This window comes from Salvelinus namaycush, chromosome 19, assembly GCF_016432855.1.
Source record: "Salvelinus namaycush isolate Seneca chromosome 19, SaNama_1.0, whole genome shotgun sequence".
NCBI lineage: Eukaryota > Metazoa > Chordata > Actinopteri > Salmoniformes > Salmonidae > Salvelinus > Salvelinus namaycush.
Genome location: NC_052325.1, coordinates 21,286,325 through 21,311,739, shown reverse-complemented (window position 1 = coordinate 21,311,739; position 25,415 = coordinate 21,286,325). Strand labels below are relative to the sequence as shown.

The following is a 25,415-nucleotide window of genomic DNA, read 5'->3' as shown; positions in this document are numbered from 1 at the left end:
TCGTGCGGGCAGGGCACGCAGAAGACCGGGATTCAATTCCCCGATGGGGAGGAAGGAGTAGGCTGTCCTTGTAAATAAGAATATGTTCTTAACTGACTTGTCTAGTTAAATTCAATCTGGCGTGCCTGTGCTCAAAGCATTGTCAGAGCATTGTCAGTTTGTGAATTCAGACCGTTTCACTCTTGGAGTGCACACTGGACGTTCGAGCCGAGGAGTAGTGTTGATTTGAGCATTCTGGCCTTACAACTGCAGTCAAGCACCCAAGCTAACGTTGGCTAGCTTGCTAGCTACTTCCAGACACAAATGAGGCCACTCTGACCATTTTACTTGCCCTGTTAACCAGAGCGTTTGTGACGTTTACTGACACCAGCCATATTCAACGGGTGTATAAATTCATTATTCTGCTCTCTGGTACACTGAGGAGAGTGCTCTGAAATCGGAGTAGATAGCCAGAGCGGATTTACGAAAGCACCCAAATGTCCATTGAGAACGCACAACGACTATACCATTTAGCTAAGCTAAGAATGACGGGAATAATCAAGTCAATAAACATTGGGTAGTTAGCCTATAGTTAATATACTGTCAAGTTTGATGCATAACTACTAACGTTAGGTAGATAGCTAACATACCGGTACATACTGCTGTAATGATATGCTACATGGTTCGTAAGGACAGCATAGCTAACATTGTCAGCCAACATAATGTGTAAGGTAACTTGTTTGAAAAGTCATTACTTTATTACATTGAGTAGCAAGCTACCGCGAGGACGCGCTCTATCAACTCTGCGGCTTGAGCATGCTTTTGGTGCACAGTCGATAGCGCGCTGGACTTCGTGCAAGAAGGTTGAGGGTTCGAAACCTGCTCCCTACTTGTTTCATTTGAAGTCATGCACAATTATCAATTTATTATTTGGTTTATATTTCCCATTCATTGTCAGTTAGAGACACAGTAGTGCCTTGGGACCCAAAAGCATAATCAGTGCTCTAACTCCCCCTTGGTCGTTAGGGCAAATCTGATCTGTGATAGGAGAGGGGTTTTTCACAACTAGCTCGGCTATTTAGACTATTCTTTAGTAAGGTTGAATAGTCTATTGTTCAGCTATTAGCCCCCCTCCCCAACTTGCAACAAATTGTTGTTACTCCCATCTTGTCCTTGCCCTCTTCCACGCGTCATTCTCCGCCTGAGTGGCTCGCTTGTGCCTGTGCTGGCAGGAAATGGCAGCATCTTCGATTGTGCGTCAAGACTTCTGGATAGCAAGTTTGTATGAAGGTCTGGTTATTCACGGGCAAGTTGTTATATGCTATGTAAGTACATTTGTGTCTTATTTTCAATCAAAAATAATTGTTCTGAAAGGAAAAACGAGGCTTCAAAGTAAAAAAAAAATATTGCAATCAAATATTTTGTAATAGAGCGCAAAATGTTATGCATTTATATATTTTGAGAACAAAACATTTATTTGAAAACAAAACTCCAATTTAATTTCGCTATCAACCACCCTCCATTTTGGCAATTTGAGTGTCGGTTTGGCTACAACCAATACTGTTCAACCTTTCTTACCAACACAAAGGAAGTCATAGCGGACACCTACGAAAGACTGTGATGATGGCATCTCAGGTAAGCAGCACTGGGCGTTCTTCCATCCAACTTCTATATAGCTAGTAGTTAGCTCCTACGATTCAGTGCCGGTTCATAACATTCTACTATATTACATACATACATACATACATACATACATACATACATACATACATACATACATACATACATACATACATACATACCTTAGAATGATAAATCATGCAATTATTATTCTCAAGCTAACCAAAAACATTTTAGCTACGAATGCCTATTCTCACCATTTTCAGTTGAAATCTAACTTTCTTGCAACTCATAAGCAGGCCATGTCCTATTTGTTTCATAGTCGATATATTATCATATTTCATGACAGTGTAACGGTTAGCTTTTTTTTACAGAAGGATGAAAGAACACAATATGTCTGTCAGGGAATGCTATTCTGATATGTCAGATGAAGAGTTAGACCAGAAAGTCAGAGCCATTAGGCAAAGATGCCCCATGCAGGCTTTAGAATGGTCAAAGGAAGTATCCAAGCCATGGGCCATTGTGTACAATGGCGAAGAGTTAGGGAGTCTTTGCAGCGTGTAGATGGTGCAGGTATCATTGCCAGAATGATCCAGCTTCGTTGCATTGCTCGGCAAAGATACTCTGTTCCTGCTCCCCTGCCTCTCGTCCACATTGATACAAATCATAAATTGATAACGTACTAAGATGTATAATATCTCCATAAAATCTAAGAAGTTATTTAAACTTTTTTATTCGTAGTTATTCGTAGACAAATGTTCAATGATGTATTGGAGTTGATCTTCATCAACTGGTAATACATAAATAATGAAGCAGGTTAATACGTTAAACATTTCACTTTTAATTCCAATGCTTTTTTTTCAAGATACAACATTGTCATCTTTGGCGGTATAGATCGATTTTCAAGGAAGGTAAGTATATTATTTTGTATGCATATTTCCCATCACCTAATGAACAACCACAATACCAGTCTGGTGTTAAGCACAGGCTAACTATTGTATAGATGTTCTATCTGGACACTGCGGCCAATAACAGCAGCAACTGCTTTTGGATACTTTATGGATGGAGTCTGCAGCAATGGATGGCCTTCAAGGTAAATATTGATATAGTAGAATGAAAAAAATTATTACTTGTATTATGCATATTGTAACATCTTGTGAGGAGTTAATTTCTGTATAAAAACCCTTGACATCTTCCTCATCAAACCTCGTAAGATTGCTTTCTGTGTTGTATTGACGTATCCTGAAAATGACATCTGCTCCTTTAGATCGAATGGTCATATGAAAACAATAACTGAGATATCTACAAACAAATAAGCTATTTTCTTTACTTTCAGAGTGTGCGCTGATCAAGGGGTCGGAAATGTAGATATTGCCAGATGTTCACTGTCCGAGGAACAGGCTGTGGAAGCTTTATTGCTGACAAAAGTGTCCATAACCAGAGGTAATTAAACTGTTCTGTGTTCTTTTTCTCTTTTCCTCTCTGCCTGTCTTGTTGTACATGGAACCTGTCTCACATGCATTCATTAAAAAACCCTTAAGATGTCAGCTGCTAATTTTAAGATTTACACCACATAAACATTGTCATTGTCACTGGACTATCAAGCCCCTGTTGCTGCCAAATTTATTGCCACTAATACAGATTTGTTTCTCTTGAGCATTCCAGATTCAGCAGCCGGAGGACCTGCTTTATTGTAAACATAGAGATTTTCAAAAAAAATGGATCTACATGCACACAAAATAAAAAATGTTTTGCATTTCACCTCCTGATGATTATGATGACTGACCGTGTTAGAATAAAAAAAAAGAAGCTTATTCATGCGCTCTATCTCTATCCGTCTGTCTCTTGTCTACAGGTATGTTTTGATGTGAGAGAGGAAGCCAGTCCCGTCATCGCCACCTTACCCACTCTTAAGATTCGGGCCGACTGGGAGCCCAAGGCTGATTAGGAGACACCGCTAGAGACACTGTGGAATTGTGATGAACTGAGAGAATATTAGGGTAGCACTGTAATTCATTAATCATATGCTTTCTTCCCTGCTCCTCTGTTTTACCTCTTTCCTTTTCTGTCTTCTACACCTCTCTCCCCACCTTTCTTCCTCTTTTTTTATAATGCACACCATATGTGCATTGAAGTACAGATTGAAATTGTATTTAGAATATTACAATTATAATATTTATAATTAATGTATTATGTATTTATAACACCTGGATAATGAACTTTCAATAAAGCATTTCACATTCTCCACTGGTTGAAATTAAGTATCTCATTAGAATAATACACCTATTCTGTGTCCTCAGATTAATGCAGGATTACATCACTCTTACAAGTTACAATGTGTAATCATTGATGTCCCAGGAGCAGGAATGGTAAACACTGTTGAATTGTATAATTGTAATACATACATGTATACACAGCATCATTCAAAGAATGGAGTTTGATACACCTGGTATTGGATATGACTGAAAAAGAATGTCTCACAGAGATTCATACCTGAACCGCACCTTTATTTGCCAAAGAAGAGTACATGATCAGTGAATATATTCAATGTACAGGCTACAATGTGGGCATCTCATGCGTGGGAATAACTACAGTACATGTATATAGGACTTGCATCCTTGGCACAATAAAGTTATTATATTCTACTCAATCCATAGGCTTCCTTAACCTTTCTGCGTACAGATCCCGATTACGGGATCATTTCCCTAAACAACCGCTGAATTGCAGGGCGCCAAATTCAAAAATATTACTAAAAATATTTATAATCATGCAATCACAAGTGAAATATACAAAAACACAGCTTAGTTTGTTGTTAATCCACCTATCGTATCAGATTTTGAAAATATGCTTTACAGAGAAAGAAATCCAAGCTTTTGTGAGTGTATCAATCAATGCTACAACAGCTAGCCCCAAATTAGCATGGTCACGAAAGTCAGAAAAGCAATAAAATTAATCGCTTACCTTTGATAATCTTCGGATGTTTGCACTCACAAGACTCCCAGTTACACAACAAATGTTCTTTTTGTTCGATAAATATTACTTTTATAACAAGAAAACGCCATTTGGGTTGCACGTTATGTTCAGAAAACCAAAGCCTCGTTCCGTTCGACGAAAATTCCAAAAAGTATCCGTAATGGTCATAGAAACATGTCAAATGTTTTTTATAATCAATCCTCAGGTTGTTTTTAACAAACATAATCGATAATATTTCAACCGGATCGTAACCTATTCAATAAGAGAGAAAAGGAAAATGGAGAGCTCCCCTCTCGCGCGCAGGCACTATTCAGAGGACACCAGACTACTTTTGAAAAATCTCGTTCATTTTTCAAAATAAAAGCCTGAAACTATGTCTAAAGCCTGGTCACAGCCTGAGGAAGCCATTGGAAAATGAATATGGTTGATACCCCTTTAAATGGAAGAAAGACTGTCCAGGAAACACAGATTTAAAAAAATATATCACTTCAGGGTTATATTTTTTCTCAGGTTTTCGCCTGCAGAATCAGTTTTGTTATACTCGCAAACAATATTTTGACAGTTTTGGAAACGTTTGAGTGTTTTCTATCCTAATCTGTAAATTATATGCGTATTCTACGATCTGGACCTGAGAAATAGTCTGTTTACCTTGGGAACGTTATAAAAAATAAATAAAAAAAATGACCCCTAGCGTCAAGAAGTTAATGCCATTCAGATTTGAAGTCGATACAACAACTATGATAGCTGAGGTTCATAGATAGGTTCTGAACTAATATTCATACCAACATTTTTAGGGTCCATACACAGATCGGCTACATACTGTAGCTAGCTACACATCCATAGGCATACAGTTATTTTTTATTCTCCACTACACAATAAGCAAATGAATAGTTAGCTAGCTATGTTACTTCAGCTGCATTGCATGGCAAATGTAAGCAAGGCATGCCAACACAATTGTACATTCAATTTGCAGTAAATGCTTTAACTAGCTAGAATCTTTTCATCCACTGTTTCACAAGACGACAGCCTGGTTTGCTGGTTTTCTCAGGAGTCCCTAAAACATTAAACAACACGAATTACAAATCCATACTAATGTCATAACACTAGCTAGCTAGTGTTAGCTAGTCAGCTAACTTGCTAAATAGCGATTTTCATAAATTAACTTTATGACAAAAAAATGCACAATTGTTTGTCTCTACATTAACTAACATATTCCTCTCAATTGTAAATGTTTTGCTTGACTCATTATGACGTTATAACTGCTTACATTTGCTTCCACTGTAATGTTTTGTCAGCCATCTTTGCTGAAGAAAGTCACCAGGGACTCATGGCCCGCGTCAAATTAGTCATTGGAACCACTCGATATGATTGGTCATATAAAAACCTTGGGACTCAAATGCATAATGAGTGCTCTAACTCCCCCTTGCGGTGGTCTGGAGCAATGAAGCTGTGACGCTGGGTACTTTTAAGTCCCGCGGTGTAAGCTTGCCACTTTTAAAGGAGGAACTACTGTATAACACACTGGCTGAGGAAAGGCACTACTCCCAATATAAGTGAACCCCAAATCAATGTAGTTCTCATCATATTTGCGCCTCGTCGATGGTCCAATGTCCCTGTCTGTTGTTCGGTGCTTTCCCCGGTAAGGGGGCAGTAGCTCTTCGGCTGCATCAGATTCACAACTGTCAGTGTCCATGCTAGGTGAGCTAACAACAAATGTAGAATTACTGATGCTAGCATTGGATGTGCCCGTGGAACCAGAACAACTTGTGTCGTTGACAGGTGCCAGTGTAGTACTGCTGGTAGTAGCAGTTGGACTTACTTTTTTTTAACCATCCATTTTCAAGCAAACGGAATGAGCAGCAGCTACGTTTGGCTATTAGTGGAATTCATTGTGTTGTTATTTCGCTGAACACTAGATGGTTTAGTTTTATCTTTGGCAGTGAAATGAGAATACTCATTTAAAAAAATGTTAATCACATTTTTTTGGGGCGTATCCCTGATGGCATTGCGCGAACCCCTGGGGTGTACCCCAGTTTGGGAATACCTGGTCTAGGGAATCCTAATGAATTCCTCTAGCCTGGCTGTACACTCCGGTCATTTATATTTCCACAGTCTCTAGCTGCCAGACACAGACCGACCAGTCAGATAGGCCTAGTACATCCTTACAGCCCTGTACTGTACTAGGCTGTATATATAGGTCAAGTAGAAGGCAGTGATTTCTGCTGGGGCCTGGCACGAGGGACCGCCCTCCATTTTAAACTTAGCTGAGACTTTCACTGACTGGCTGTGAAGTTAGAGGACATGATGAAGGGATCCCATGACTCTGACTCATTCACAAGCGATTCAGGGTTTGTTCTTCAATGAGCCTACAATGACATTATCCGTAATGATACTATTAAAGTACTGTAATGTAGATTAGGCAGTAGCATTGTATTGGTACAACATTTTAAACTGAGACCTAACTGAAAGTGAATGAGTGATAAACTAGGTTGAGTTGTAGTGTAGCAGGTCCGCTTCTCTTTCCCTGTCTTATTGTGTGTTGGATGGAAGTTAATAACACATGTACCTCCTGTTTAAAAGTGCTGAGTTCTGCAGTCAGCCAGAAGGGCCTGATGACTGCTGCCAGCCGGGGTGTGTCCTTCCTGTCAGTTCAGGGCTGCCTCTGTCAGTCGGCCTCCACGTTGCCATGGTTACTAGAAACAAAGACGACGTTACACGGGGGTAAAATAAGTTACATCCGATAAATGTAATAATGGCACCATAGGAGATGGCTGCCGCTTTACGGTCTCCTAACCAATTGTGCTATTGTGTGTTTTTTCGCTTTATTTGTAACTTATTTTGTACATGTTTCTGCCACCGTCTCTTATGAACGAAAAGAGCTTCTAGATATCAGGACAGCGATTACTCACCTCATACTGGAAGAATATTTTTTCTTTAATATTTTTTCTCATCTGAATCACAAGAATATTTCTTGTCGGGTGTCTGAAGGATTTACTTCAGACACCCGACAAGGCTCAAATCCCCGTGATTCAGATGAGATGGAGATATCGGAGACGTACGTCGGGGTACGGATCTGACGGCGAGTGGGTAATCTGCCTCTACCATCAGTACTATTAGCCAACGTACAATCATTGGATAACGAAATAGACAAACTACAATCACAAATATCCTACCAACGGGACATTAAAATAATAATATCTTATGTTTCACAGAGTCGTGGCTGAACGACAACATCAATAACATACAGCTGGTGGGTTTTACGCTGCATCGGCAAGATAGAACAGCCGCCTCCGGTATGGCAAGGGGTGGTGGTCTGTGTATATTTGTAAACAGCTGGTGCATGAAATCTAATAGTCAGGAAGTCTTAAGGTTTTGCTCGCCTGAGGTAGAGTATCTCATGATAAGCTGTAGACCACACTATTTACCAAGCAAGTTATCTATATTCTTCGTAGCTGTCTATTTACCACCACAAACCGATGCTGGCACTAAGACCGCACTCAATGAGCTGTATACGGCTATAAGCAAACAGGAAAACGCTCATCCAGAGGCGGCGCTCATAGTGGCCGGGGACTTTAATGCAGGGAAACTCATCCGTTTTACCTAATTTCTACCAGCATGTTAAATGTGCAACCAGAGGGGAAAACAACTCTAGACCACCTTTACTCCACACACAGAGACGTGTACAAAGCTCTCCATTTGGCAAATCTGACCATAATTCTATCCTGCTTAAAGTTTTTTTTTTAAATCAAGAAGGAAACACCAGTGACACGGTCAGATGACACAGATGCTTAGTTACAGGACTATTTTACTAGCACAGACTGGAATATGTTCCGGGATTCTTCCGATGGCATTGAGGAGTACACCACATCAGTCACTGGCATCATCAATAAGTGCATTGATGACGTCGTCCCAACAGTGGCTGTACGTACATACCCCAACCAGTCAAATAAAATTTGATTTGAAAAGAACTCTACTTCTGCCCTAGCTCCCGAGTCAGTGGAGTTTTACCTTGACATTAGGCCTAAATGTCCCAGCAGTATAGCCTAGGCCCAGCTGACCGTAGCCCGTAGCTGACTGTGATGCCCCACAGCAATACATCTGCTCTAATCAATTTATTATGGAGCCTGTGTGTGTCAGTGTTTCTCATGTATCACTTTGGTAATAATCAACTAACCTAATGGAGTTATTCGTTTTCTGCTGTAGATAAGTTATAATTTAACTGTGGCCAAGTGTGCATGAAAACAGATGCATGTTAATCAATATACGCAACAGTAATGAAACATTTGTTTTGTGTCATTTTCACCATTTGGATTTAAAATTCTCTATCCCGAATCCCATTCGTTTGACTGGCAGCTAGTCAAACAGTAATATGCACAGTTTAGTGAAATAGTGTTTGTGTTTGTTTATGTTGCGCTGACATGTTTGCTGATGACATTCACATGAAGCTGCGAAAGATGTGACTGAAATCCCCCGAGGCAGGACAGAGAAGAGAGAGGGGATGGGGAGGGGTAAAGATATGACAAAGTGGGTCGGGTGACATGCAGAGGCTTTGGAAATAGACTTAAGACTGGCTTACTGCTCTGCCTTAACAGGGACAGTTGTTTCTTATCTCTGTGTGCTGACTGTATGATGAATTGATTCCTGTTGTTCTTTTCTTCTGTCTGTCTGTCATGTGCGGGTAGTGTGCTCAGTTTTTGAATGGAAATGTCTGTCTTTAGGGCTCAGACACACCAGTAGCATTTGCTGGCCGAGAGTACTTAGCACCTCTGAACGTAATTTGCGAACCGAGTGGGCACCGATTTCATGATGTGGAATCATGTTTGGCAGTCAGCCAACAAGTCTGCAGTGGGTGGTCCCTAAAACACAGAGCGCTGAACAATCGGCAGAAGAACGCTAGATCCACATTCAGTGCGATGTGTGTGAGCCTTTACTCAGAAACCAAGCTGTAGTAGCAAAGTGTCATGTCAAGCCTGCACATTACCCATAAGCACTCAATTACGTTGCGCCGGATGTCATGCATTTCAAATGGGGACGTCCACAACCGAGTGGAATTGCAATGCCCCCTTGCGTTTGAAGGATCCGTTGCGAGACGGACTCCATATATTTCCAAAAAAAAAAATACTTTACGTTGTCTTCAGTCCAGCCAGAGTCTGTCGAAGAACAGGAAGTTACCAAACCATAGAAGAAGATGTAAATGTGGTTTTCGGTGAAGGCTTAATGGGATAGCTAGCAACTTGTTAACAATTACCCATTGCTACAAGTGAGTACTATATTAATAGTAGTATTAAATAATACACTTTGGTTGTTAAGCCAATTACATTATGACTGTTGCCTCACTTGTTTTCTCCCTAATATCCAATTGGTAGTTAAAGTCTTTACCCATCGCTGCAACTCCTGTACGGACTCGGGAGAGGCTAAGGTTGAGAGCCATGCGTCCTCCGAAACACGACCCTGCCAAGCTGCGCGGCTTCTTGACACACTGTTCACTTAACCCGGAAGCCAGCCGTACCAATGTGTCAGAGGAAACACCGTACAACTGGCGACCGAAGCCAGTTTGCAGGCGCCCGGCCCGCAACAAGGAGTCGCTAGAGCGCGATGGGACAAGGACATCCAGGCCGGCCAAACCTTCCCCTAACCTGGACGACACTGGGCCAATTGTGCGCTGTCTCACTGTTCTCCCGGTCATGGCTGGCTGTTACACAGCCTGGGATCGAACCCAGGGCTGTAGTGACGCTTCAAGCACTGCATTTCCTTAGACCTCTGCGCCACTCAGGAGGCCGTGATGTTTGTTTTTGATGATAATTATTAGATATAGGTCGTTAGCTACAGTGGTATCTTCAACCTAGGCTAGCTTTTAGGTAGCTAGCGGGACTTGCTTTAAAGTTAGAGAAAAAAGTGGAGGAAAAATAAACAAAACATGTTTTAATATCACCTGAAACAATCTATTATATATCATGTCTTGAATAAAAAGGTTGTATTTTGCAATCTCCCAATATAAATGCGATCTCTGACGAGACATGGGCTCACCTCCATTTTGTTTTACAAACACTACACTTGTTCGTTCAGTAGCGGGGCAAGAATTTGTGATGATGTGACGCATTTCATTAGGCCGTACAATGTAAACCGGGCATCAATTTTACAGCAGTTACAGTTCATGTGTTTACCTGTACACCCAGAACAAAATGTTTTGCATAATTGTGTCAGATGTTCGATTAAATTCTTCGGGAAGATGTGTTAGAAAATGTACTAATGAGACTAGTGAAGTCTCCACCCTCTAAACGGAAACATTTCTGCCAGTTTGGGGCAAGTCTATGGCAAGTCAATGGGCTAAATGTCCCCTTGAAATGATCAGTGACAAAATCAGCGTACTGGAACAAAGTTCCTTAGTCTTGCATCACACAGTCGGTCGACAGATGCTACAACCATTTATGTTATGTGCATGTGTCAACAAGACATTACCTGTACTGGGGTGAGGTGGGGGTTGTCATGGTAACCAGCTACGCTTGGCTGTGGCCATGCCTGGAGGGAGGGAGGGGTAGAGTGGAGAGAGAAAGATGTGTCTCAGTAGGCTATGCTACACAGAAGCAGGAAGGACAGGGCTTGGTCAAGACAAGGCCTTCACAACAGTGTGAAGGGAGTTGTTACAGTATGTTACAGGTTGCAGTTAATTTTCCAGATCCAATTTATCATCATTACAGTGACTCTGTACATAGCCGCTGGAAGTAGTTTGGGGTGGGGGTGCTGTGTTTGTTTTGCTCTAAAATGCTATTTGGAGAACAGCAAAAACACAACCAAAAAAGGTCCCCCAGAGAGTATCACAGTAGTATTAGGTTTACAGTATATTAGGTTTAAAGGTCTGTGGAATGGTGTGTACAATGTACTACTCAACCTCGTCATACAGAGGCTACATTGACTACTTGTGGAACAGTGCATACAATGCAACATGAAATAGATGCATAATACTCGCTATCAAGGCCAACATCAAATACCGACGTCAATGTAAAAGTAACCAGAGCATAAAACAGCTGACTGCAAATGCAAACTATGCCAGATAAATCCTACACATGCACTGAAATAAGGCATACATCAAAAGGAATGACTAAGGCCTACAATTGACAACGACAAGACAAACAAACTCGACCAAGGAATGAAGACAAATCTACACATTAAGGCCGCACCCGTGATTCAGTACCGCAGAATGGACAGCGCCTCGGTACAGGTAGGCATAGTGGAGCTCCGTGGGGTGTGGCTGAATGGACAGTGTCTCTGTCTAGTACCCAGCAAGAATTAGGCTATTCAGTTTGTGGGCAATTAGACATTTTCTGGGCACAGTTGAGTAGCCTACAATGTTTCATATGAAAATCCTGACTGCACACATCTTTAGAAATGGTAGGATCAATTGTAAGTTGCAGACCCCCTGCTATATGAAGTCACCCTTGTGGAACGGTGCATACAGTGTACTATGACAGTGTAATTGTCTCGTGCGCTTCCCACCAAAATTGTTGTTCTGCATTCAGAGAATTTCATTATAATGTGCACCCAGTTCATTTTTGTATTTTCCTGTCTGCATTATTCACTAGAAAAGGGAAACATTATGAGAATATTGAAACATTGTATAAAGGAACAAGGCGGCTCAGAGAATATTGAAACATTTGTATCAACAAGACCACTCCGAGAATATTAATATTGCAACATAGTAGCCAACGCAGAGTCAGCTTGTCTCTTTCTGATAGTATTGTGTTACCTACACAGCATCTGGGCGCTCACTATATACAAAAAAGCCCTACATCCACACTATAGCTAAATTATGTTTAATGACATTTTGCCAGCAAGATTGATCTGTTAGAATATCTCATTTTAATTCAGGAAGATGGACAAGCGAGACTAAGAGGTGGAAATGCATTATACCAGAGGCAGGTATACTACAGTGGCAAGAAAAAGTATGTGAACCCTTTGAAATACCTGGAATTCTGCATAAATTAGTCATAAAATCTGATCTTCATCTAAGTCACAACAATAGACAAACACAGTCTGCTTAAACTAATAACACACAAACAATTATACGTTGTTATGTCTTTATTGAACACACCAAGTAAACATTCACAGTGCAGGGTGGGAAAAGTATGTGAAACCTTGGATTTATAACTGGTTGACCCTCCTTTGGCAACAATAACCTCAACCAAATGTTTTCTGTAGTTGCGGATCAGACCTGCACGACAGTCAGGAGGAATTTTGGACCATACCTCTTTACAAAACTGTTTCAGTTCAGCGATATTCTTGGGATGTCTGGTGTGAACTGCTCTCTTGAGGTCATGCCACAGCATCTCAATCGGGTTGAGGTCAGGACTCTGACTGGGCCACTTAGGGAGGCGTATTTTCTTCTGTTGAAGCCATTCTGTTGTTGATTTACTTCTGTGTTTGGGGTCGTTGTCCTGTTGCGCTTCAATTGGCGTACAGATCGCCTAACATTCTCCTGCAAAATGTCTTGATAAACCTGGGACTTAATTTTTCCATCGATGATAGCAAGCTGTCCAGGACTTGAGGCAGCAAAGCAGCCCCAAACCATGATGCTCCCTCCACCATACTTTACAGTTGGGATGAGGTTTTGATGTTGGCGTATTATGCCTTTTTCTCTCCACATGTTCCACAGTGTTGTGTGTTCCTTCCAAACAACTCAACTGTAGTTTCATCTGTCCACAGAATATTTTGCCAGTTGCACTGTGGAACATCCAGGTGCACTTTTGCAAACTTCAGATGTGCAGCAATGTTTTTTTTAGACAGCAGTGGCTTTTTCCATGGTGTCCTCCCATGAACACCATTCTTGTTTAGTGTTTTACATATCGTAGACTCGTCAACAGAGATGTTAGCATGTTCCAGAGATTTCTGTAAGTCTTTAGCTGACACTCTAGGATTCTTCTTAACCTCATTGAGCATTCTGCGCTGTGCTCTTGCAGCCATAATTGCAGGACGGCCACTCCTAGGGAGAGTAGCAACAGTGCTGAACTTTCTCCATTTTCAGACAATTTGTCTTGCTGTGGACTGATGAGCATCAAGGCTTTTAGAGATACTTTTGTAACCCTTTCCAGCTTTATGCAAGTCAACAATTCTTTATCTTAGGTCTTCTGAGATCTTTTTTGTTCTAGGCATGGTTCACATCAGGCAATGCTTCTTGTGAATAGCAAACTCAAATTCTGTGAATGTTTTCTATAGGGCAAGGCAGCTCTAACCAACATCTCCAATCTCGTCTCATTGATTAAACTCCAGGTTAGCTGACTCCTGACTCCAATTAGCTTTTGGAGAAGTCATTAGCCTAGGGGTTCACATACTTTTCCCAACCTACACTGTGAATGTTTAAATGATGTATTCAATATAGACAAGAAAAATACAATAATGTGTGTTATTAGTTTAACCTCTCTTGGGCACGTGAGACGGTAGCGTCACACCTCTTCAACAGCCAGTGAAACTGCTGGGCGCCAAATTCAAATACAGAAATACAGAAAAAATCATTACAAACAGTAGCCAGCCAAGTAGAACAGTTATACATGTCAGAAATAGAGATAAAATTCATCCCTTACCTTTGATGATCTTCATATGGTTGCACTCAGCAGACATTCATTTACTCAATAAATGTTCCTTTTGTTCAATAAAGTCTCTTTCTATCCAAAAACCTCACTCGTTTTCTTCAGTAATCCACAGGCTCAAACGCAGTCAAAACAGGAAGACAAAAAAAATCCAAATTGTATCCGTAAAGTTCATAGAAACATGTCAAATGATGTTTATATTCAATCCTCAGGTTGTTTTTAGCCTAAATAATCGATAATATTTCAACCGGACAATAACGTCATCAATTTAAAAGGTAAACAAGAAAGGCACTCGGTCTCGCGCATGAAAAAGCTCTGTGACACTTTAGGGTCCACTCATTCCGACTGCTCTTACTTCTTCATTTTTCAGAATACAAGCCTGAAACAATTTCTAAAGACTGTTGACATCTAGTGGAAGGCATAGAAACTGCAATTTGAGTCCTAAGTCAATGGATACTGTAATGGCATTGAATATAAAACTACAAAACCAAAATAAAAACTACTTCCTGAATGGATTTTTCTCAGGTTTTCGCCTGCCAAATCAGTTCTGTTATACTCACAGAAACTATTTTAACAGTTGTGGAAACTTTAGAGTGTTTTCTATCCAAATCTACCAGTTATATGCATATCATATCTTCTCGGCCCGAGAAGCAGGCAGTTTAATTTGGGCATGCATTTCATCCAAAATTCCGAATGCTGCCCCCAACCCTAGTGAAGTTAAGCAAACTGTTTGTCTCTTGTTGTGACTTAGATGAAGATCAGATCAGATTTGATGACCAATTTATGCAGAAATCAAATAAAATTGTATTAGTCACATGCGCCGAATACAACAGGTGTAGACCATACTTACTTACGAGCCCCTAACCAACAATGCAGTTTCAAAAAAATAAAAGTAACTAAAAGTACTAAAAGTAATTAAAGAGCAGCAGTAAAATAACAATAGCGAGACTGTATACAGGGGGGTACCGATACAGAGTCAATGTGCGGGGACACCAGTTAGTTGAGGAAGTATGTACATGTAGGTAGAGTTATTAAAGTGACTATGCATAGATGACAACAGAGAGTAGCAGTGGTTTAAAGAGGGGGTGGGGGGGGCACTGCAAATAGTCTGGGTAGCCAGTTGACTAGATGTTCAGGAGTCTTATGGCTTGGGGGTAGAAGCTGTTTAGAAGCCTCTTGGACCTAGACTTGGCACTCCGGTACCACTTGCCGTGAGGTAGCAGAGAGAACAGTCCATGACTAGGGTGGCTGGAGTCTGTCAATTTTAGGGCCTTCCTCTGACACCGCCTGGTATAGAGGTCCTGGATGGCAAGAAGCTTGGCCCCAGTGATGTACTGGGCCGTACGCACTACCCTCTGTAGTGCCTTGCAGTCGGATGCCGAGCAGTTGCCATACCAGGCAGTGATGCAACCAGTCAGGATGCTCTCAATGGTGCAGCTGTAGAACCTTTTGAGGATCTCAGGACCCATGCCAAATCTTTTCAGTCTCTTGAGGTGGAATAGGTTTTGTTGTGCCCTCTTCACGACTGTCTTGGTGTGCTTGGACCATGTTAGTTTGTTGGTGATGTGGACACGAAAGGAACTTGAAGCTCTCAACCTGCTCCACTGCAGCCCCGTCGATGAGAATGGGGGCGTGCTCGGTCCTCCTTTTCCTGTAGTCCACAATCATCTCCTTTGTCTTGATCAGGTTGAGGGAGAGGTTGTTGTTCTGGCTCCACACGTTCAGGTGTCTGACCACCTCCCTATAGGCTGTCTCTTCATTGTCGTTGATCAGGCCTACTACTGTTGTGTCAACGGCAAATGTATTGATGGTGTTGGAGTCGTGCCTGGCCGTGCATTCATGAGTGAACAGGAAGTACAGGAGGGGACTGAGCACGTACCCCTGGGGGCCCCTGTGTTGAGGATCAGCGTGGCGGATGTGTTGTTACCTACCCTTACCACCTGGGGGCGGCCCCTCAGGAAGTCCAGGATCCAGTTGCAGAGGGAGGTGTTTAGTCCCAGGGTCCTTAGCTTATTGATGGGCATTGAGGGCACTATGGTGTTGAACACTGATCTGTAGTCAATGAATAGCATTCTCACATAGGTGTTCCTTTTGTCAAGGTGGGAAAGGACAGTGTGGAGTGCAATAGAGATTGCATCATCTATGGATCTGTTGGGGCTGTATGTACTTCCAAAGGGTTCACATACTTTTCTTGCCACTGTACATGTAGGGATGATGACGTAGGCCTACAGCAAGAAGTTAAAAAAAGTTAGGTAATCATTCATTGTTTGCATTCTCAATTATCATTCTGTCACTGCATGGGAATGCACATTTGTTATAGCCTAAAATTGTTATTGTCTTTGAAGCCAAAAACAAGACATGTATTTTGGGGAAATGTTCTAAATAGCAAGTTGTTCAGTTTATTTTCATACCAATAGGCTTAGGTTGCAGTAGCTCATTGGGTGAATAAATTAAAATAACAATTAGGCTCACAGCTATCACAACCTATATTTTAATAGCAAATAAAACAGCGTTTGGTTTTGAATGGTCACCAAAAAGGAGGGCTCCCCACTTCCCAGTTAAATTAACCCCTGGCTATCACATTACAACAAGGTTTGCTAGGCCAAGTTCAAATGCTGACATCAAATTCAAAGCAATTGGCACACTGCCTAAACCTCTAAACCAGTAAATCAAATGGAACTGTCTCTGCCCTCTAAAAGTGACAGAAAAGGGGCACAGGCTGGCAGCAATGCTCCGCATGGTCCTAAAGTCAGCCAATACGGTAAACAGCCATTGAATTTTAAATCGTGATTGGAATTTTTTTTGTATACTTTTTGTTGTTGTTGCCTACCCACATGACGCCCTTGCTGGGGGAGGAGGGCGGGGGAGCTGAGACAATGTGTTGTTGGGGGGGTGGGGCTATGATGCTGTAGGAGGGTATGACTCTGTATGAGAGTAGTTGTTGAAACATTTGGAGATTACTTCACTTGTGCTTGGTCAATGTGTGTAGGAGAGTTGCCTAAAAAAAAAGTTTAATCAACTATTTCCATGACTCTTTCTATTGATAACTCCCAGTTTGACACTGCTATAAGAATTTCTGAAACTGTTCTCACTGAAGCTCAAAGGCCATGATTGTTAATATATATGGCAGACGATATGTTATTAAACAGCCTTGTCAAGGGATATCAGTTGGCCAGAGCATATTATAATTTCACCCACTGAACTAGTTTGACATAATGTCTCTTGGCACTAAAAGTCACCTGACAGCAACTGCACAGTGTTCTGTGTATGCAAAGCTATTGCCCTGCCCTAAAGGTGTCTGTCTCTTTCTGAGGTTTTCTATGAGTTAGGCTGTCCTTAAGAGGGATTTATCGTATTTCAAAATGACACCCAACAGTAGTAGGCATGATGGCTTCATATCATCATATAGATTTTCATATCATCATACCGTCTTTCACAGTATTACCAGCATACCATACAAGGGGGTGCTAAAAAGGCAAGAAATGCCCATTGGGCCTAGATTACCAGAATGCTAACACAATTAGAACAAACTAATAGCGAAATCACAAATGCTAACGAGCAAAAGCGAAAATAAACAAAATTGCAAAGACAGGCAAATCCAGTTTATATACACTGCTCAAAAAAATAAAGGGAACACTTAAACAACACAATGTAACTCCAAGTCAATCACACTTCTGTGAAATCAAACTGTCCACTTAGGAAGCAACACTGATTGACAATAAATTTCACATGCTGTTGTGCAAATGGAATAGACAAAAGGTGGAAATTATAGGCAATTAGCAAGACACCCCCAATAAAGGAGTGATTCTGCAGGTGGTGACCACAGACCACTTCTCAGTTCCTATGCTTCCTGGCTGATGTTTTGGTCACTTTTGAATGCTGGTGGTGCTCTCACTCTAGTGGTAGCATGAGACGGAGTCTACAACCCACACAAGTGGCTCAGGTAGTGCAGCTCATCCAGGATGGCACATCAATGCGAGCTGTGGCAAGAAGGTTTGCTGTGTCTGTCAGCGTAGTGTCCAGAGCATGGAGGCGCTACCAGGAGACAGGCCAGTACATCAGGAGACGTGGAGGAGGCCGTAGGAGGGCAACAACCCAGCAGCAGGACCGCTACCTCCGCCTTTGTGCAAGGAGGGGCACTGCCAGAGCCCTGCAAAATGACCTCCAGCAGGCCACAAATGTGTATGTGTCTGCTCAAACGGTCAGAAACAGACTCCATGAGGGTGGTATGAGGGCCCGACGTCCACAAGTGGGGGTTGTGCTTACAGCCCAACACCGTGCAGGACGTTTGGCATTTGCCAGAGAACACCAAGATTGGCAAATTCGCCACTGGCGCCCTGTGCTCTTCACAGATGAAAGCAGGTTCACACTGAGCACATGAGCACATGTGCACATGAGCTCACATCCTCCACGTCTCCTGATGTACTGGCTTGTCTCCTGGTAGCGCCTCCATGCTCTGGACACTACGCTGACAGACACAGCAAACCTTCTTGCCACAGCTCGCATTGATGTGCCATCCTGGATGAGCTGCACTACCTGAGCCACTTGTGTGGGTTGTAGACTCCGTCTCATGCTACCACTAGAGTGAGAGCACCGCCAGCATTCAAAAGTGACCAAAACATCAGCCAGGAAGCATAGGAACTGAGAAGTGGTCTGTGGTCACCACCTGCAGAATCACTCCTTTATTGGGGGTGTCTTGCTAATTGCCTATAATTTCCACCTTTTGTCTATTCCATTTGCACAACAGCATGTGAAATTTATTGTCAATCAGTGTTGCTTCCTAAGTGGACAGTTTGATTTCACAGAAGTGTGATTGACTTGGAGTTACATTGTGTTTTTTAAGTGTTCCCTTTATTTTTTTGAGCAGTGTAGTTATACGAGCATAGCCAGTAGCTACCGAATGTCATTTTCGGATAGTGTGGACATTTACAAGCGAAAGTGAATGAGAGAAATTGCGCAAATGAACAAAGTTGTGATGCAAGCTTTTCTGAAGGAAGAGCAGCATGTGCAGAGGGGAGAAGACAACACTAGTAGGAAGCACAGGGAAAAAATGGCATTTGTACAGATAACTCATCCACAGCTCTTTGACTTCTGGCAGAAAGCCATTATAAGTTATCTGATGGCAAACATTTAGTAATGAATTGCATACGAGTGTAACTTCATCACTTCATGTGCACCGCACAACAGAGACACGCCTATAGATATAGAACGCTATGGACTCACCAGCTCCCGCTTTCTCTTGTTGTGCTATTTACAAACACGTGACTGGCTCAACTGTTCTGTGGAACTACGGTAAGCTTCATAATGTAAAATAATGTGACGGGTGAAATGAAGAACGTATTCTACTTTCTCTGTTAACGTATTGCACAAGTTGACTGCGGGTATTAACTTAAAAAGTAGCTACGAATATTGACATTTATTGGAGAACTTCAGAGAAATAGTTTTGATGGTATTGAAAAACCATCCTGTGTCTTTTTCCAGATACCACAGTATACGGTATATACAATATACCGCCCAAGCCTTGTAGACTGTTGACTGGGGCTTGTTTGTAGTACTGTGTGTAATATCAGTATTGTTTGTTTGTGTTTTACTCACTGTCTAACTGGTGTGCCCTCTGTGTCCACAGGTGGTGTCAGTGAGTGTTTTGAGCATAGTGACGGTGTGTGTGTGTGTGTGTGTGTGTGTGTGACGGTGTGTGTGTATGTGACGGTGTGTGTGTGTGAGACAGAGACCAGCGATGGCTGCCAGTAAGAATAAGACCCAGAGTTCTCTGGCCCTGCACAAGGTCATCATGGTGGGCAGTGGTGGTGTGGGCAAGTCTGCACTCACACTGCAGTTCATGTACGACGAGGTGAGAACATGCGCACACACACACTTAGCTCAACTCATTGCATAGCTACAGCAGTATTGACACGGTTCATGCTCACACAAACTGAGCATTCCATGTTTGCTAGCCTGTCATACATCATTGTTACATTGTGTTGAACCCTGTTATCTAACTTGACAAGAATTAAATAAAAATTCACATTACCCAAAGTTCAACTGTTTCCCGTTAAGTACTGTGACACAATGACTGTGTGGTTGAGGTGTTCGTCTTGGTCCTCTGTCCAATTTGTGGAGACACCAAGGCAGACAGCTACATACTATCTGCCTAACGTAGTCTTGTCTGCTGGAGACATTCTGACGGTTCTGTGGTTTCCTCCTCCTAGTTCGTAGAGGACTACGAGCCCACCAAGGCAGACAGCTACAGGAAGAAGGTAGTGCTGGATGGAGAGGAGGTCCAGATCGATATCCTGGACACGGCTGGACAGGAGGACTATGCTGCTATCAGAGACAACTACTTCAGGAGTGGAGAGGGCTTCCTGCTAGTCTTCTCCATCACAGAACACGAGTCTTTCACAGCCACTGCAGAGTTCAGGTTGGTGATCCTTCATTAGTTAGCATGTATGGCAGTGATGACAGTCATATGGCGGTGAGTCAGATTGGAGAGTCACAATGATGACAGTAACGATAGAAGACCCAAGCTGTGATTAGTGTGTGTGTGCGTGTGTGTTTGCCTGTGTTTCTATGATTTCCTACTTGCAAGAAGAGGTGCATGCATCTAGGACCTGTGTACCTTAAATGCTTGTTTGTGGATCTACAATCCTAATAAGTCTTTATAATGTGTTTTCTAGGGAGCAGATCCTGCGTGTGAAAGCGGAAGAGGATAAGATTCCTCTGTTGGTGGTGGGGAACAAGTCTGACTTGGAGGACCGCAGACAGGTGTCTGTAGACGAGGCCCGAGCCAAGGCAGAGGAGTGGGGGGTGCAGTACGTGGAGACATCAGCCAAGACGCGAGCCAACGTCGACAAGGTACAGTCACTGTGTGTGTTTGTGTGTATGGGTGGGTGGGTGTGTTTATAATTACATATTGCAGACAATTCTCTTCTATATGTAATTTTCAAGGTGGTCAAGTGATTCAGAAATAGTGGTGGACTATCACTTGAGTAATTGTCTGTTCAGGTAAATGTGTGTGGTAACATGGTTCCTTTTCATTCTCAAGGTATTCTTTGACCTGATGCGGGAGGTGCGGGGAAAGAAGATGTCGGAAAACAAGGACAAAAACGGCAAGGGGAAGCACAAGAATAAGAACAAGAAGAGTTTCAAAGAGCGATGCTGTTTACTCTGAACGCAACATGGACCTTTACAACACAAAACACCACAATCTATCGTTACGCTGAGGAACCAACTTGATCAGAATCACAGAGCATCCATCCTCACGTTGAGTTGAAATATGTGTCTGTTAGTATTGAATCTGGCCATATTAGTGTTGTTTAGCAGGTTTGGGGTCAGTTCTATTTAAACTGTCAATTCCAGAAGTTAACTAATATTCCAATTGCAATTTTGCTCATTGCTTTTCAATACAGAAAATTGGAATTTGGCATTTCAGTTTACTTGTTGAAGTGAAATGGAATTTTTTTCCCAAACGAGGTGTTTACCACATTCTCAACCACTGTTTTTGCATCTAAAACTTAAGCTTTGATAGATATTCTGACTGTTTATTGTTTTTAATGGAAAGTGACCACTGTTCTGCGACTTGGACTGCAATGCTTGACCTCTCCCCTGATGACAACCCAATTACCAAACTGCCCCAAACACTAACTTCAGTCTGCTTGGATCTTGTTCTGTCTATCTCAATATATCTGTCCTTTATGATCAACATATGGTCATGCCATTTATTTTAGTCTAGAACGTGCATGGGGATTTTAATCTAGAATGTGAATGGGGATAGGTTCAGTCAAGGACAGAAATGTAGCGAAACTCTATTCAATGCTTTTCACTGATGTCTGTTTATGTGGTATGGACATCAGACTAAGCTTTGTTTGTTAATGAACAAAAAAAGTATATTTACTAGTTAGTAAGAGGGACTAGGACTGAACGTGTCATTGTTTCCTCTACAATAGGATAAAGCAATTGTCAATCAAGAAGGCTCATCGTCTTATGATTCGAAGCACATGTGATATTATTAGGGCCAGTCAGTTTACATTGTCAGGAAAAACTCCTGGCCCTGGTCTAAGTAGGATGGATGTTGAAGTGTGAAGTTGTAAGATGTTGTAAGATGTTGTAAGAGCGGTCCCGTGTGGCTCAGTTGGTAGAGCATGGCGCTTGCAACGCCAGGGTTGTGGGTTCATTCCCCACGGGGGGACCAGGATGAATATGTATGAACTTTCCAATTTGTAAGTCGCTCTGGATAAGAGCGTCTGCTAAATGACTTAAATGTAAAATGTAAATGTAAGAGTTTACTAACCAGAGGTCCTGTGGTAATGGACAGGCAGTGTTTCTGGAGCCCCCTGCTGGCATTCCTTGGTAAATACAGGAACTAAAAATGGAACTGCCGCCACATCCATTAGTACTTTAGATATGGGTCAGTTGGCACCATAAGAGTTGGCACCATAACTATCAGCCAGTCACCTTCAGCTTTGGGGTATTAATATTTTAACTTATTTGGGGTTTTATTCAAATGCTTTTTTTGTAGAAAGTGCACTACATTGTTGCCAATACCTTAAAAAAATAACTGTTCAGAGTTCCCAAGCTAGAGAATGCTAAAGCAGTTTGTGCCATCAACACAAGGATAACATGATATCGCCTACCAACTAATCACTCCTCTCTATATAAATAATGTTTGTTAATTAACTGAGGGAATGTATGTGCATCAGACTACAGTTGATACTTCTGGTTCCTTTGTGTACGTGTGAATGAAACCTGGGTCATGTTATTTGGCACAAAATGGAAGAAAATTGACAAACAGGAAGGGACTTTTTTGTTGTTGCTGAAAAACATTGTGCCCTAATGAACGCCACTCTGGTGAGGGACAGTTTGTTTGCTGTTATTGTTGGATCAGTCACTCTGTTCTGCCCTACAACAGTAAAGTAATATTTTCAACAACTGTCCTAACTGTTCTGCTCTTTTATAAAAATGTGTGTCCTCTTCTGTTGTTTTAAAGCTAGTCTACTATTGCTAGGTTTTTCACTGTCTTCTGAACAAAAAAAAGACTTCAAAATGTTGCCAAATAAATGCTTTTTTCTTTGTAATATTGGTGGTCTTCTTAAAGTAAAATTGCCAATACAGTGTGTAAAATGTATTTGATTTAACCAAATGGGAGTAGACAATATTTCCTTTTGATGTACTTTTTTTTAATGTATATTTGGAAATGCATACTAGTATTCCAGTACTTGATAAACCTCTCAACTGTGTTTCTGATTGCATGCATGTGCAGTAGCCTACAGTTACCCTCCTAGTGTAAGTAAAGTAATGGTTTGCATCATGTCGTCATGGACCAGGGAAGCAAAAATACCATACGGTGGGTGTCCTTAGCTGGTCATTTGCTGTTATTTCGATGGATACATGTCACGTGTTATGATGGTGCAAAAAAAAACAGGGCTAATCTAGCAAACCTAATTTGAATAATTAGCTGGTTGATAAACTGAATCCGGTTAGTTACACCTGGGGTTGGATTGAAAACCTACAGGAGGTTAGCGCTCCACGAACGGGGGCCAGAGAGCCCTGGCATGCTCCGGTACTTTGGTGACTAAGAAAGTAATTTTTTTAACCTCCCACTTTGGGCTGGACGTGTCAATGTGTAGTTCATACTTGCTTAATTTATGAGTAGAATTACTGTTGTACCTCAATTAGCCATGAAATCCTTAGTTTGAAAGTGACTGTTTTCTTAAAGCTGTGTCATGCCATTTTCCCTACATTTCCCCCCACGGGGAAGCCAACAAGCTTGAGCCAATGAGCTTCAGCCTCTCGCATTTGAGTGACAGCTAGCAAGAGGCCTGCCCAGTGTTACCCAATGAAGTTGTAGGGCGGGCCCAACGGCTCAGTGGACAAAGCAGAGAGCCCAATGACATGGTGGACATTTCTGCACATATGTGACGTAGTATGCAATTGTCGGGGACCACTTTTGTCTCGTGAGTGCTACTTTCAGAACAACTGGCTAAAAAGTATACAAGAGTACCAAATAATCTTTTTAAATGCTGAAATATTGTAGCCATTAAGCATTTATGTTATGTTAGTTTATACTTGCTTGTTTCATTACAGTCATAAAGCATACAGATGTTATTAAGATATTGCCCCGGAGTTTACAGAAATAGTTATTAGGGCCCTTGGCTTGACAGCTCAATACCCCTAAGACTGCAAGCCTTACAGCTCTATATCAATAGCTAGCTTGATATTCCAACCAAGTCTATCTAGATTTTGATGGTTATATTGTTAAGATTTTCAGGTGAATTTTTTATTAACTAATACTTATTTTTATTCGGATTTAGCTGGCTTTAGACTGGCATGCGCTGTCTAGCTAGCTAGCTTGCTTATATATATCAATTTGAATGATTATGTTGGTAAATAAAAGTGCATTCATTTCGGGAGATGTTTTAACAAACATTTATTCAGATACGGTATCTTCTCAATTTTACCAATATTTCGGGACCGGGTGGATCTTTTTTCTTTCTCTTACCGGCTAGTTCGCTCGCTCCCTGATAAATTCCGTTCTTGTTTTGGGCATATTCGAACATGTGAAGGAGAGGATTGGAGAAAATAGCGGGTGCTTGGGCTGCTCGGATGATCTGTTAAAGGATATTTCATCTCAACCTCACATGTAAGCCATGCACATGTGGATAATATTGTAACAACTGAGCATATTTCCATGAAACTTTGAACACCAGAAGGTTAACTGGCTAGGCGTTATAGCGCTCCTTCTTGCCTTCCACGTTCACATTGCCGACTCAAAAAAGTGACCGGACGGCGCGACAACTCGTGGGCTAGCTAGCTGGTTTGAAAACACAAGTTTTGCTAGCTACATCCGGAATTTCAAACATAATAAATACTGGACTTTGAACCCCAAGACTTTGGTAATTTTCCTAAACATATCATGAGAATAAAATTGCAATTTACACAGTTTTATTGTTAGTAAGAGAGGAAGAGGTGGTTATATACACACGGAGTATACAAAACATTAAGAACACCTGCTCTTTCCATGACATAGACTGACCAGGTGAAAGCTATGATCTTTATTGATGTCTACTACCATTTTTAAGCCTTGAGACAATTGAGACATGGATTGTGTTTGTGTGCCATTCAGAGGGTGAATGGGTAAGACAAAAGATAAGTGCCTTTGAACCGGGTATGATAGTAGGTGGCAGGCACACCAGTTTGAGTGTGTCAAGAACTGCAACGTTGCTGGGTTTTTTCACACTCAACAGTTTCCCGTGTGTATCAAGAATG

General features: G+C 41.6%; 1 protein-coding gene across 1 annotated transcript in view; it reads left to right on the top strand.

Annotated features, from left to right (window-relative positions):
* The window catches only part of LOC120064214 (ras-related protein Ral-B-like), a 51,091-nt gene extending 27,867 nt beyond the window's left edge, over positions 1–23,224 (top strand). Inside the window, exons 2-5 of the mRNA XM_039014619.1 lie at positions 19,780–20,004; positions 20,363–20,571; positions 20,828–21,005; positions 21,196–23,224. Of these exons, the coding sequence (XP_038870547.1) occupies positions 19,891–20,004; positions 20,363–20,571; positions 20,828–21,005; positions 21,196–21,321 (627 nt within the window). The 5' untranslated portion in view covers positions 19,780–19,890 and the 3' untranslated portion in view covers positions 21,322–23,224. The remainder of the gene's footprint in view (positions 1–19,779; positions 20,005–20,362; positions 20,572–20,827; positions 21,006–21,195) is intronic.
* The last annotated feature ends 2,191 nt before the right edge of the window (positions 23,225–25,415 follow it).